At 36.6% G+C, this 14,707-nt stretch overlaps 1 protein-coding gene across 1 annotated transcript in view; it reads left to right on the top strand.

The window, feature by feature from the left end:
• The window catches only part of ITGA1 (integrin subunit alpha 1), a 76,927-nt gene that overhangs the window by 13,639 nt on the left and 48,581 nt on the right, over positions 1-14,707 (top strand). Inside the window, exons 2-6 of the mRNA XM_026666485.2 lie at positions 7,640-7,760; positions 8,194-8,306; positions 9,482-9,570; positions 11,026-11,137; positions 12,919-13,046. Coding sequence (XP_026522270.2) covers positions 7,640-7,760; positions 8,194-8,306; positions 9,482-9,570; positions 11,026-11,137; positions 12,919-13,046 — 563 coding nt within the window. The remainder of the gene's footprint in view (positions 1-7,639; positions 7,761-8,193; positions 8,307-9,481; positions 9,571-11,025; positions 11,138-12,918; positions 13,047-14,707) is intronic.

Here is a 14,707-nt window from a genome sequence, read left to right as displayed (position 1 = left end):
GGTGTATAGTAAGGCAAGCATGTATTGTGCACTTCCCCAAAAGTTGTTTTTAAAAATCTGCCTATGTATATCAGTAGTGGTTTCTCCCAAATGTTAAGTGTGTGCCTCAGTCACCAAAAGATTATCCATTTCTGTTGTAGATAAGGGCTCAATTTATATTTCCTAAGAATTGAAATGGGGATGCCTTACTCTGTCTGTTGTGGTTCAGGTTTTCCTGGAATTTCCTGTGAATAGAAGAGGAACCCTATTTGGTGAGAAGAATACAAGAACTATTGGGAAGGGAAGGAAGGAACAGGTGTAGGTGAAAATGGGTGTCTGAAGATTTCCCTGTATCCTCTTGTATGACAGGGACTGCCTACCTGGTGAATTTAACTTTTTCTGTAATGCATATCAACACTTCTCTCTTTTCTTTCCATCCTTGGCCAGTTATTTCTTTCCATGGTCTCATCACCATCCAGATTTGCCCTTCTCTTTCTCTTTTCATACTTTCCCAGGGCAGCTATCTTTTTACCTTGCTTATCCCATTTCCTGATTATCTTTTTTTTGTTTCTTGTCATTTCTATGAGAAAGTGAGGAAGTTGCAATCCTTAACTTTTGATATATTTTTAATTACGCTATTAATTCAATTCATATGAATTTATTCTTGTCCTCATCCCACCTTTTAAAGGACATGCAGCTTCTTTAAGGTATCTATTACACACATGCATATATAAATGTATCATGGGTGCACATGTATTGCAGAGGGGAGAGGAATACTCCGAATTGGTTTCAATTGGAGTTGGGAAACAGGTTGAAAGGACGGAAATTGGGATTATACATTTTGTCATATGCATATGTGCATGTGTATACATATACATACACCCATTCACAAGATAACTATTTTGGGAGAGAGGATAGTATTTCAAATTTAGAGTTGTCTACCTTTTGGCTAAATATAGTAAATAGGTGCTGGAAATTCATTACACATTCCATCTATAAGAAATTGTAAGGCAAATTTTGTTTCAACAGATAGAATGAGTAAACACATGTACACATGCAGATAAAAAAGAAAGCATATTGGCCTTACTTTGCTATGTTATTTAGAGTCAGATCAACCCCCAGTTAAAACAAGTCATAACAACATGATCAAATTGTGGTCTACCATATTACATTGCCTTGGGTTGCATAACAAGTTCCATGTTTCTGCACCAGAGTTTTCTCCCAGATTCTTCAAGCTTAATCCACTTGGAAAGAGAAATTTGACTTATTTGTCCATTTAAATGCAGTCTGAATAAATTACTTTTAATGTATATGTTACTGTGAAGGGAGCAGTCTACTATTACATCTAAGGAAATATTGATTGTGTGACTTAAACCTTTTGCAAAATATTTAATTGTTTTACTTGTTGCTTACATTTAATAGAACTGTATTTTTAATGTATTTATTATTTATGAGTAATAGTTGAAAATGTCAGTTTCTTCTTTTGCAAAGGTTAAAGATGTAGAAGAGAAGTTAAACAAAAGTTCTTTTATGGTTTATCAGAATAAAAGGGCATGTTTGAATTCTTCACTGATAAATAGAAAGCTTTGTGTAAGGTTTTATCAGAAATACTGATTTTTAGCCAAGTGTGAAATTAATAGAAATATACATTCTGATGTGGCCTTTAAATAGTCCAAATTAAAGTCAGCTAATAGGGCATGAGGAAAATTCCACAATGAATGCCAACAAGCATATTTGTCAGATGGCAAAGCATTCTAAACACACTAGCTTTATAATACAGAAATAGCCTGAGCAGCAAAAATCTGGAAGGAAGTCAGAAGCATTTGTTAGAAGATCATTGAAAACAAGATAAAGTTTTTTTCTAACTTAACTTTTACCAGAAGGCTTTAAACTATGGATGGTATTCAAATAACTGTTTGGTTCAAAGAGTGGAAGGGAAAATATTATTTACTATATATTTAATATTAGTGTAAAAAAGATGGCCTTTATTAATTTTATTCATAGAATGTACACTAGCTATAAGATATACGCTAATGACATGATGCTGCTTTTCCTTCTATATTCATTGATTTGAACAATTCATTTAATCTGGCAAATATTTTAACTCCTCAGTCCCAGTTATCCTTACCATTAAGTATTAAGCATTAAGACTTGCTTAATTCCTGCACTCTATTTCCTGATTGCCTTACATCTGTGTTTTTCAAGCTCGTAACTTTTAAGATATGTGAACTTCAACTCCCAGAATTTCCAACCAACATGCTGAGGTCCATACATCTTAAAGTTGCCATGTTTGAAAAAGAGTACGACAGCATGCTTGGATCCAATGGGACCTGTGACAAAATGTTGCAATATTGAATGTTTATTCACCTTCTGGCCAACCCACAATGCCTTCTTTCTTTGCTTCATTGTCTTGTTTCCCACTTTTCAAAATTTCCCCCCCTCACTGTTTAGTTAAGAGTTTGGGCCCATGAGAATGCCAGTTTTACGGTGTGGTGTTTCCTGTTCACAGATAGTCCTTGACTTACAAACCACAATTGGAACCAGAATTTCCATTGCTAAGCCAGGTGATTGTTAAGTGGGTCAACGTCTAATTTTACAAAAAAAAAATCGTCACAGGCAAATCATTGCAGTTAAGTGAATCATGCAGACATTATCCAGCTTCCTCCCATCAGAAGCCAGCTGGGAAAATTGCAAAGGGACACTGCAATCCTCATAAATGCATGCTGCTTGCCAAACACCTGCATTTTGATCACATGGTGGGATGCTCATTATAAGTGTGAGGACTGTTTATAAGTCACTGTTTTTCACTAATTTCAAATGGTTGCAAAATTAATGATTGTAAATCAACAACGACCTGTGTTTAAAATAGGCCTACCATAGGGGTGTCAAACTCACGGCCCACAGGCCGGATATGTCACATGCTGGCCCCGCCCATGCCCCGTTTAGCGAAGGGGGGGGAAGTCACGATTCGTCATGTGACATCGCCGTGACAATGTGAGTTTGACACCCCTGGCCTACAATATCTGACTGTAAAAATTCAGAAGATAGCTAGAGGGCATCAGAGGTAATTTTTATCTCTCTCTTTGCTGCCCACTAGCAGTCGTCTAGACATTTGCAATCCAGATATATAGGTGCATTTTTTAAAAGGGGTTTGAATTGCTGCAAATCTTAGAAAACCCCTGGGTATTGTAAACCCTTTCTAGTCTGTTTACATGGTACTGTGGATATATCAAAATCTCTGATCATATTGGAAAGCGGGGAATAAAGCGGACATACACAGAAGAGACATCTCCACATTACTATAGTCTTCCATTTCATAGCAATTGTTTGTGTATACAAGTTTTGGATTATCCTTCCCTCTTGTAATAGGCTAGGCTGCCTATTAAAACTTCTCTGCATACTTTTCATAACAGCAACATCAAAAAAAGTGCTTCTTCTTTATCTTCTCTGACTATCCATTATTTCTTTTTTTTAAAAAAAATTTTTTACCTCAACGGTATTTGCTATTTTCTCATGAGTCCAAAGAATACTAATGGAAACGGCAAGTCTTTTCTTCCATTTTTTTCAGCCTCTATTACTATAAAAGGCTCTGAACAATTTGATGAGGCACTCATAAAAGGCATGATGAATCCTAGCATCATTTAAACATCAACAATTTCTTACAATGTTTTATGTTCCTGAGCACATAATCCATAAGAAATGTCTTCACTGCCAAAGACATTGAAATGCACAAAAGATCACTGTGTTCTCTTTCTAACTGTCATAGGACTGAACACACTAGGGTGCCCCGGCACAGCCCTTTTTCTCTTAAGTGCCTGGGATTTAAAATCTAGCAGCCAGTTTGAAGTTGTCACATTTGCTATGCTACCCTATGTAGTGACCTGAAAGAGGGCATTCGTTGTACTAGAACCTGGTTTGTGGAATTCCTTCCCAGTTCATTTGTGGTTAGCACTGAAATTATAATTTTCAGCACCAAGTAAAGCAATATCTGCTCGTGTAAACTTTCAGCTTAAATTTGGGGTGCTTTCCTTTCTGTTTTGTTTTGCCATTAATGTTCTGCATCGTGGAACTTTATGATTTAAACATAGAGATGTTTTATTGTGAAATTATGAAAACATACATATCTTCTTTAAAAATGTAAAATTTATTTTAGTTTATTTGCAGCAATTTTAAATCAGTTGTAGTCTTATTTTGAAATTATTTCTAACAATGAAAATATCAGACAAAATATTACTTAAAATAGATACCACAGTAAGATGGGCATGCAACCTTTTTCACACCATGGCTGAAAGATTTACATTCAGATAGCCTGCTACAGGTTGTCATGTGTGAAGTGGGCAGGGCCATGGCAAAATAGAATAGAATAACAGAGTTGGAAGGGACTTTGGAGGTCTTCTAGTCCAATCCCCTGGTCCGGCAGGAAACCCTATACCATTTTACACAAATAGTTGTCCAATCACTTCTTACAAACTTCCAGTATTGGAGAATTCACAACTTCTGGAGGCAAGTTGTTTCACTGGTTAATTGTTCTAACTGTCAGGAAATTTCTCCTTAGTTCTAGGTTGGTCTTTTCCTTGATTAGTTTCCACCCATTGCTTCTTGTCCCACCCTCAGGTGCTCTGGAGAATAGCTTGACTCCCTCTTCTTTGTGGCAACCCCTGAGATATTGGAACACTGCTATCATGTCACTCTAGTCGTTCTTTTCATTAAACTAAACTAAATTAAATAAACTAGATTAACTAAATTTAATGTATTAAACTAAATTAAATATTTATTAAACTAAATTAAATAACTGCATTTAATTTAAGAGAGTTACATGGCAATTTTTTTATTTTTAATAACTTTCCCTTGATATCACATTAAACATTATTTCAACAGAGGAAGACGTGGGATGCACTCTGGGAGCTATACTCAGTACTTCCAAGAGTCGCAGTGTATACTCCAAAATCTCAAAATATTCCAGGAATGACATTTAGAAAGCATAATAACATGGATGTTTCTAACACTCTGCTGAAATCCAACTTCCAATTTCTTTTTAAACATTTCTTCTGCAAAAGAGGTTTCATTCTTAAAATACTTTAATCCTTCTCTATTTCTATCATGTTTTGCATCTTCTCTGATTATGTGAATCTCTAGAGAGCCATGGGAAGATTGACATCCTTCCCTGGAAAGAAAATAATCCCTCTCCTCCACTACCAGAATTTTATCATGTTTTCTTCTCTTTGACAAAGCCATTTCTTCCCTATCACATTGACTGAATCTTAAGGGAGAAAATTATAAAAGAAACCTTTCACATAGCTCCAAAACTCTCCTTAGTGAAAACCAGTGCATCCTAGAAGAACGCCCACTTCAGGAATTTTGTTCATTATTTATTTGGTTGGTTGGTTGGCTGGCTGGCTGGCTGGCTGACTAGCTGAACTTACTGGTTTTGAAGCTAAGCAGAATTTGATCTGGTTAATATCTGAATAGGAGACACTCAGAGAATTCCAAGCCTTTAAGCTAAGATGGAAAGTAAACCCTAAGCTCAAAATAATAATAATAATCATCATCATCATCATACTGGAATATGACAAAGATAATCCATTTTCATGAAAACTGCCTAATTTCCTTGTAGTTGCCAAGAGCCAAGTTCAGTCTTCTGTTTTCCCTTATCAAAACATGTTGCCCTGTGTTGTGGTTAGCCGGCAGCAGGTGCGGATGGCTGAGGAGAGCGAGGACTCAGATGAGGGGCCAGGACCATTAGGGAGTGGACCTTCAGAGATTGTGGGGGCTGGCAGCAGCAATAAGGAGGTTCCCGAGGAGCCTGTGCCAAGTGCGTGTGAGCACAGGGCTGCTCTCAGGAAAGAGCAGCTGCAGCAGCACAGGCGACTCGGGAGTAAGGCTGTAAGGTAATGGCCCCTTCTTCAAGAAGATAAAAGCCAGCTGTGAATCGGTTCTTTGCAGAAAACAAAGATGTTTTGAAACTCGAGCCTTGTGGACATTGCAGTATCTTAATTGGTATTTGAAGACTCCTGTGTTGTAAAATATTTCTATTATCTCTTATTTTTGGCAGCCTCGCACAGTTCTGTGAGGCTCATGTTTATCAAAGTTAAGTAGTTTGCAGCAGCCTTTTAACCGGGGATTCGTAAGAATCATTAAAAGGTTTCTATTTCCTTTGATTCGTGTTTGTTTTAGTGGACAAGGTTTTGGGTCAGAACACCCTGGTATTTCTTTGCACCTAATGCAGAGTGAGCTGCACACCTATCAGGCACAATGCTGTGAAATATGGTATTAATTTTGGAACTTTGCTATCATATATAATGCGTAATCCTGGTGTTTGATCAGGTTTATTTATCCTACATTAAAACAAAATGTGTTTGATAGTAAATCAAACTAAATCGGCTGGGAAAAAGAAAAATAAGACTATGAGTCATCAACACAACCAAGTATATGATGTTTAGATAACAATAGAGCCTTTGGTGAGAGGTTACACTAAAGACAAAACAGTCTAACCTTTAGAAAACAATGCTTTTCCTTCATCATTGAATAGTGTAAGAATATGGTCTGTTCATGCTATTTCTTTCTGTTTCCTTTCCTTCAATCCCAGTTGGTGACAATATGACAACATGACAAATTATACTACAGCTGAGGAAAGATATGAATCTCATTTTGGCAATCATTAAAACATAAGCATTACTTGATCATATCCTTGGCCCATCTAGTCCAGCTGTCTGTTTTCACAGTGGCCAACTAACTGCACAAGGAAGCTCAGATGGCTTTCAGATCAAGTCCAATATTCCATCTTCTATATTCCATCTCAATAAAAATCTCATACTTTCTCCATTACACAGAACACAAAGATGCTGTTGTGACAACAGAATATTTGATTCCAAAAAAGCTTTAATATTTAACAGTCCACTTAAGTAGCAAATTTAACACACAACAGTCCAAGAAGAATGTATCTGTTATCAACGGGCAATTAGAACTGCGGAAAAAACAATTGCTACCAACCTGCCTTCCATTGAGGACCTGTATACTGCACGAGTCGAAAAGAGGGTTGTGAAAATATCTACAGACCCTTCACATCCTGGACATAAATTGTTTAACTTCTGCCTTCAAAACAACGCTATAGGGCACTGCACACCAGATTAATTAGACACAAAGACAATTCTCCCCCAAATATCATCATTCTGCTAAACAACTAATTCCCACAATACCGTCAAATTATTTACCTGTTATTAGTATTCTTCTCATCCTTCCTAGTACCTATCTCTTCCCACTTATGACTATAACCATGCTGCTTGTATCTTTACAATTTACATTGTTTTATTTGTTTCCTAGTATGGTTTTATTGCTTATTAGTAACCTATGACTATCACTAAATGTTGTATCTTATGATTCTTGATGAATGTATTTTATTTTTTCTTGATGTACATTGAGAGCATATGCACCAAAGACAAATGCCTTGTGTGTCCAATCACACTGGGCCAATAAAGAATTCTATTCTAAAGAATTCTATTCTATTCATATACTGTCATGTGTTTTCCAGATCACTGTTGCTGAGAATGTATTTCAATTTCAAATTTCTGAGGGCCTTTAGGCAGCATGTAAACTTTATCATTGAGACCTGTTCAAGCTTTTCCATTCCTTCCTTTTTTCTTTTTTCTTTTACAAAAAATAGTTCTGCTGCATCTCTCTTTGTCATTCAACGTTGATGTGAAAGATACAATGACTTTTAGTGGTCCTGTGGAAGATATGTTTGGATACAGTGTGCAGCAATTTGAAAATGAAGAGGGAAAATGGTGAGATTATTATTTAGTTAATTATCTCTCCCTTCTATCCATTCCCATATCTTTATAACAGGAGTGTCAAACTTGCAGTGTCATGTTGTCATCATGTGACATATTGTGACTTTCCCACCGTTCACTAAACCAGGGGTGAGGGTGGCTAGTGCTGTCGCATCTGGCCCACGGCCCACGAGTTTAACACTCCTGCTCTATAACTTAATGATTTAAAATTTCACAGGTCATAATGAACACTTTGTGGTGTTTTTAGACAAAGAATAACTAATTAGAGAAGCTGCTCTAACTCCTATCTGCTATTATAAACACATTTTTATTCCATTAGATTTTTTGCATACAACTTAAATAGTAAATTGGTACTAAAGTACCAAAGCAAATATTACTGTATGTACTGCATTGACTATATATATGTATATATATTATCATTCTGCAGGGTTCTTATTGGTTCCCCTTTGTCTGGTCAGCCCCAAAAGAAGACAGGTGATGTCTATAAATGCCCTGTAGGACAGGGTAATGGTTTGCCATGTGTAAAATTAAATCTGCCAGGTAAGAAAGTCAATGAAAGAAATTGAAAATTGACCTACCCTAATAAAATCAAGTTAGAAGCCAAAACATGTTTAAGTAAAAGACCAGAGATAACAAACATCATAATCAAAGGACACTCACTAAACAGGCTATGTGATAAAAAGAAATTAAAGTTATCTCTGCAAAGAGGAGGAGGTTGCTATAAGACAGTATTTCATATATATGGTACACAAATAGTTGTCAATTTACAAGCACAATTGGAACTGTATTTCTGATCATAAGTTGAGGCACACACATGACAGAACCTATTTTACAAGATTTCCATGACTATTGTTAAGCAAATCTGGAGTCATAACTCCAAATTCATTCTGCCAGCAAAAAATGCCAAAAACAGACACAAAAATCATAGCAAATCATGATCACGTGGCTGCAGGAAGCTGCTACCAGTTGTAGCCAATTGCCAAGCACTCAAAATACAATTACGTGTCTAGGGTGTGTATAGCGTGACATGTTACAATGGCCAGAAGTGTTTTACAGGCCATGAACACTTGTTCAGGGCAGGTTGTAATTTCAGACACTCATTAAGTGCCTGGTCATAAGTCAAAGACCATCTGTAAATTCCAATATTCTCTTTCCACTCATTTCCCCTTTTTATACGGGTGTGCAATGGGTCTTTTAGCTATATTTGCTACATCTCAGAATCTTTTACGAAAGGCCCAGAAACTTCCTCCAATGTCAATTATATAGCTTTTACTAACAGAGGAACTAGTGTGAATTCTATTACACTGGCATTCCCATAACCTTTATTGCCCACTGAAATATTATGTATACAGCTGATAATTTACTGATCCAACAGTGGAGCTATACAGAAAATGAAAAGTTTATTTATTCCTGATTTTCAATTTTAAATGAATGCATATCTTCTACTGTCACCCTGTTGCTATTTTGACATTCTCTTTGAGGTTCAGGAAAACTATGTGAAGCATTATCCCAGACAAAGATTCCGGGATGAAAGCCAGGCATTTGACTTGTATTTCATAGTTTTAACCAAGAGGGAACAGGAAGAAAAAAGGAAAAGAAACCAAAAAGATCCATGTTTTACATACAAATTTGGTGTTTTGAACAGGCCACAATATGACTTAATGTCTTGTTTGCATGTATCCCCATATTTAACTTTATTTTTAATCTATCTATAGCTGACACTTCAATTCCTCAAGTAACAGAAGTAAAGGAGAATATGATTCTTGGGTCAACCTTAGTGACGAATCCCAAAGGAGGGTTTTTGGTGAGTAAATATCTCTTGAGGAAAATAAAAAACAATATGCATATTTACTATAACCAATACTATAATATTTACCATGAAAGCTTCCACATATAGAATATTTTCCCCATTTATAGAAGGAATATAGAACTTGCCCAGATATTGTTGGATTAAAGTTCCTATCACTCTTGAATATTAAACATGGAGATTTGGTCTGATAAGGTTGGAATCTAACTACTTTTGGGAAATTATACACAATAATGGAAAGCTATTTTCTATCCACATAAAGAAGGCAAAATCACAAAACTGCGTCTCACTTATTTTGACCATGTCATGCAGGGGAATTCACTGGAGAAAGCAATTATGTTTAGAAGTTAGCAGTAAAAAGAAACCAGACCGCCCAAAGAACAAGATGGCTGGATACCAGTGCAAGGATGTCAAACTCAAGACCTGCAGGCTGGATCTGGCCCACGGGGTGCTTAAATCTGGCCCATAGGGCCGGCCTAGAAATAGCAAAGTACTGGCCCATGGTGCCTCTGGCAGCCAAAACGGGGCACAGGGGGACTGTGTGTGACCCCCTTTCCCCTTTTCAACCTGGACAGCCTCCTGCAGCACAGGGGCATGGGCATGTAGTCCCCTGTGCCCTGTTTTGGCTGCAGAGCACTGCAGGAGCCTGTCCAGGCCAAAAATGTTTTTCTAATAGCAATTATAAGGTGCTAAGAAACGCTTGTCAGTGCTGAGATTTTTGGAAATATCATGAAGTCATTTGATGTGTGTGAATTCAGCAATCTTTCCCTTAGTTCTGCTGATAAAGGTACTTTTTTTAAGAAAATGCCTACTTTGAGATCTGTAATGGAGTTTTCACAGGATTTAAATGCTCTTATGTTAGTTTTGCTCTGAAGCCACATTCACTTAACAACCGTGTGACTAACTTAACCCGTGCAGTGATTCACTTAACAACTGTGGCAAGAAAGTTCGTAAAATGGGGGAAAACCCACTTAACAAATGTTTCACTTAACAACAGAAATTTTGGGCTCAGTTGTGGTCATAGGTCAAAGAGTTACCTGTATTGGAATGACCTAGGAACATGGGACACAATCTAGAATTACATATGCCTGTTTATTTTATAAACAACTTGAGTATTTATCAGATATACATTTATCAGATATATTCAGAGCAATAATTTTGTTACTATGGTAGAAAATAAATGCAGCTCAGGGTTGAATTGTTGGGTTCCTGGTATTCTCTAAACTTCCTTGTTTAATATCCAAATATAATAAGTTTGTACTGCACAGAATTCCAAAATTGGATCAGTTCTGTTGTGGTTGTGCCGTCATACTGCTGTTGCAATGTTTTATAGTTTTCACTTAGGATTTCAGTAAGCACATTTCTAACCATTGTGGATATCAAAGTAGCTACTATACAATATGGTGAATTATTTAAACATTAAGAAAATGATTATTTTTCTCTTTATTATAGGCATGTGGACCTCTTTATGCTTATAAATGTGGACATTCTTATTACACAACAGGCATTTGTTCCAATGTTAGCTCCAATTTTGAGGTTGTAAATTCCATTGCTCCACTGCGAGGTATGTATATATAAAAATGTTTTTGTATCTGTTGAACATAAGGTAGGACTTGAAAAAAATCTAATATATACCCAGAGTTATGTCAGAAATATAAACTAATTTTCAAGGTATGACCAAGTTAGGTAAATGTTATCTTTGTTTGTATATTACCTAAATGCTTACTGCTCCTGGAATTTATTTTTAGTATAAACAGGTTCATAGTATTAGTCATAAGTGAAAATCAGTCTAAAATAATCTTCAGGCCACCACACAAAGCTAAATGCCTGTTAAATTCAAGAAGACAAAATAATTGTCCTTGTATTGGTTTTTGTGAGACACAAGGCTCCATTCTTTCTGCTGATTCCTAGAAGCAGAAATGAAATTGTTTAATGGTATCAAAAAAATAGTTTCAAAAATACTTTTCGACGCCCTTCTTGGAGGATACGATTGCTACCCTACCATCTTCCTTCTTCCTTTCTTTAAGTTGCTCCTTAGTTAAGGGCAATTACAATAAATGCCTCTTCCCTTTACTTTTAGTCTTCTTTTCTATTCAAGGCCACTGCAGTTGTTTCTTTTTTATATAGACAAGTGATACTATACAACCACCCCTACACATGGTAGTAATATAACTTCAGAGCCAGCAAACTATTCATGTAATTAGACTTCAAGAGTCCTAAATATTGGAGGTATCTGTGATTTCTTCAAGACAATCACTATAATGTGTGACAAGTTGTATGAAAAGTTTTTCTGTAATTATGCATTCTGAAATAGTTAAAATAGCAAAACAGACACTAAAGAAACCTTTGAAATACAATATATCTTAAGTAGAATGTTTGTATTGCAATCTTGATAAAACTATATATATTTTAAAATCACATTTAAACATAGTTATGAATAATTTTTAAAAAAATAAAATTGAAAGCACTCTGTATTCTTGAGATATTTCTTAATCTCCATGTAGTTTGGCAAAGGCCCAGTATTCATGAAATATCCATTAACCAAACCATACTCTCTTCTGTCCACAAAACTACTCTATGCCATGTCAGATCGCCACTGCAGAACATCTCAAGATGCTAGAAGCTTTTTAATCTGAAACCTTCTAGACTAGATCAATAGTTTCATCTCCTGCATTGATGAGTTAGCACCATCTAGTTCTAACAAGCTCTAGAACCATAGAACCAGTATACCAGAGCAAGCAATGAGTCCAACATTTGCTCCAGAGGCAAAATAAGCTGAGTTCCAGGCAGGGCAGAGAAAGAATGACTGGTCCAAAATAGCCCAGTGAATTCCATGATACCATAGAACAGTGATGTCAAACTCACGTCGTCACAGCAGCATCATGTGACGTATCAGGACTTTTTTCCCCTTCACTAAACTGGTTGTGGACATGGCCAGCGGGTGATGCATCTGGCCCACAGGCCGGGAGTTTAACAGCCCTGCCATAGAAGATGGCCCTCCATTTCCCTTCACTAGGCAGAACTTCATTATGCACATTATCCAGAGGCACTGATTCAAATTATAGCAACTCAAAAACTTCATCCTTCAACTTCTGCTTGGATGTGTTTCATTGTATAGGTCTCTAATGTATAAATGACACTAGAAAAATGGATAATAGTGCAATGGAAGTTAGAAACTCATAGCACTTCATCTTTCATCTTACATATAAATTGTATCTGAGATATTTCATATCTCTTATGGTTTACTTAAAAGTAATTTATTTTGAAATTAAAGCAGGGTGTCAATTTAACAGAAAAACCACTATGTGCTTTGAACATTTCCTTATTTTATGTTTCCTTTTGCAGAATGCAAGTCCCAGCTGGATATTGTCTTCGTTCTTGATGGATCTAACAGTATTTTTGAATGGAAAGATGTCACCAATTTTTTGAAACGAATACTGCAAAATATGAGTATAGGCCCCCACGATACACAGGTACACTAAGGCAAATGTTTTATATTTTATTTTATTTGATTTGATCTATAGCATAGCTATACAATCAAGGATATCTGCAATAATGTATTTTTTTTCTAATTTATCAATCTAGGCAGTGGTTCTCTAATAGACAAGAAGTCTATTATAGTTTCTTACATATGTCAGTTAATGCATAAATATCAAATGGAACAGTTAAGGACACCATATCACCTGGAAAGAACTGTATCACAAATAATCAACTTTCAGAGTCAGATGTTCATCTCAGTCATCAACAGAAACTTTCCATAATCTCTTCACATGTTATGCAAAGCTAAGAAACATTTATAGTTCCAATGAAAAAGACCCGAATCCTATTGCAAATGAACAAAATCCCTCTTTGGGGGAGATGGGCAGTTTAGAAAAAATCCATATTTGTATAAAACACAGACATGGCAATGAAAGAACCATGTGTTAAATGCTATGTCCTTGGGGAAAATCATACTGGTTCTGCATTAGTGTACAGAGAAACTCCTCCTTACACTTATTTCATTGTTTTATATGTGGCCAGGTCAAAACTATAAAATGTTGAAATCATATTTGAAGTAATATATGCCATTACCTCAGTAGTGGGATTCAAATATTTTTGCCACCGGTTTGGTGGGCATGGCTTAGTGGGGGTGCTTTGCGTGTATGAACACACTTTGCATGCATGCGCTCACCAAACACACACTTTGCACAGGCACAGAGGTGTTCTAACTCTCCTCCTGCAAGCCTGCATGATCCCAGTTGCTTCAGCAGCTGCCACGCAACACTATTCTGTGCTGCGTAAAGCAGCTGCACTTCAAATTCAGCAGATAAAAATGAGTATGGGAGCCTGGGCGGGTGGATGAGCCGAATAGCAAAGTGGCAGAGAGAAACGGTTCAGTCTCCGCTGCTCATTGCTGTACTGGCTTGCCAGAACCGGGCGGAACCAGTCGAATACCACCACTACATTACCTTCCTCCATAATTTTTCCCCCTACTGCCCAAATGCAGCTTCCAGACCTGCCATTTCCCAAAAGTTTTCTTTCAAAGTATGTATCAGAAGTAACTCTGCTAAGCATCCAAGATTTTTCCAGGTGCTTCTTCCATAAATTCTTCCAGATGCTGCCACCTGTTGAGACATTTTAATAGTTTCAAGAGTCTTTTCAAATTCCCAGTCCATAGGCTGATAGGCCCATAGTTTTGCTGGATGGATGCTCTTTGTAGGCTTCCTATTCTTCTATTGTACTGACAGCTGCACTTTGTAGTATAAAAGTGGATAGAGAGACAATGGCACAACGATAATGTGGTTCTGCCTGTGGTTGCATGCAGTAGGAGTTGGGTGATTAAGAAGTATGTATGGTAAAAGCAGAAGAGATAAGATCAAGAATGAGTGGGTGATCAAAAGTATATCATCCTTTTGGATAAAATAAGTCTGTTGCCGTAACTTGATCATAAATACAGAGTGAATTAGGGCTAAGACATAAAATAACTATATGAGCTGAGAGGAAGACTGAGAAAGTTGCAGATGCCTATGAGATCTTAGCAACAGGGAGGTGAGAAGTTCAAAGAGCAAAAAAAAAAGTATGAATCAGCATGGGAATGTACTAAAAGCAAAGATGGTTTGCAAGGATAGAAAAATATAGTGAATTGGGGAGTTGT

The sequence above is a fragment of the Notechis scutatus genome, chromosome 2, assembly GCF_049901735.1.
Source record: "Notechis scutatus isolate UNSWTSFEM ecotype Mainland chromosome 2, rNotScu1.2, whole genome shotgun sequence".
In the NCBI taxonomy this organism is placed as follows: Eukaryota; Metazoa; Chordata; class Lepidosauria; order Squamata; family Elapidae; genus Notechis; species Notechis scutatus.
The sequence above is the reverse complement of the archived record's forward strand: the minus strand, read 5'-3'. Positions and strand labels throughout refer to the sequence as shown.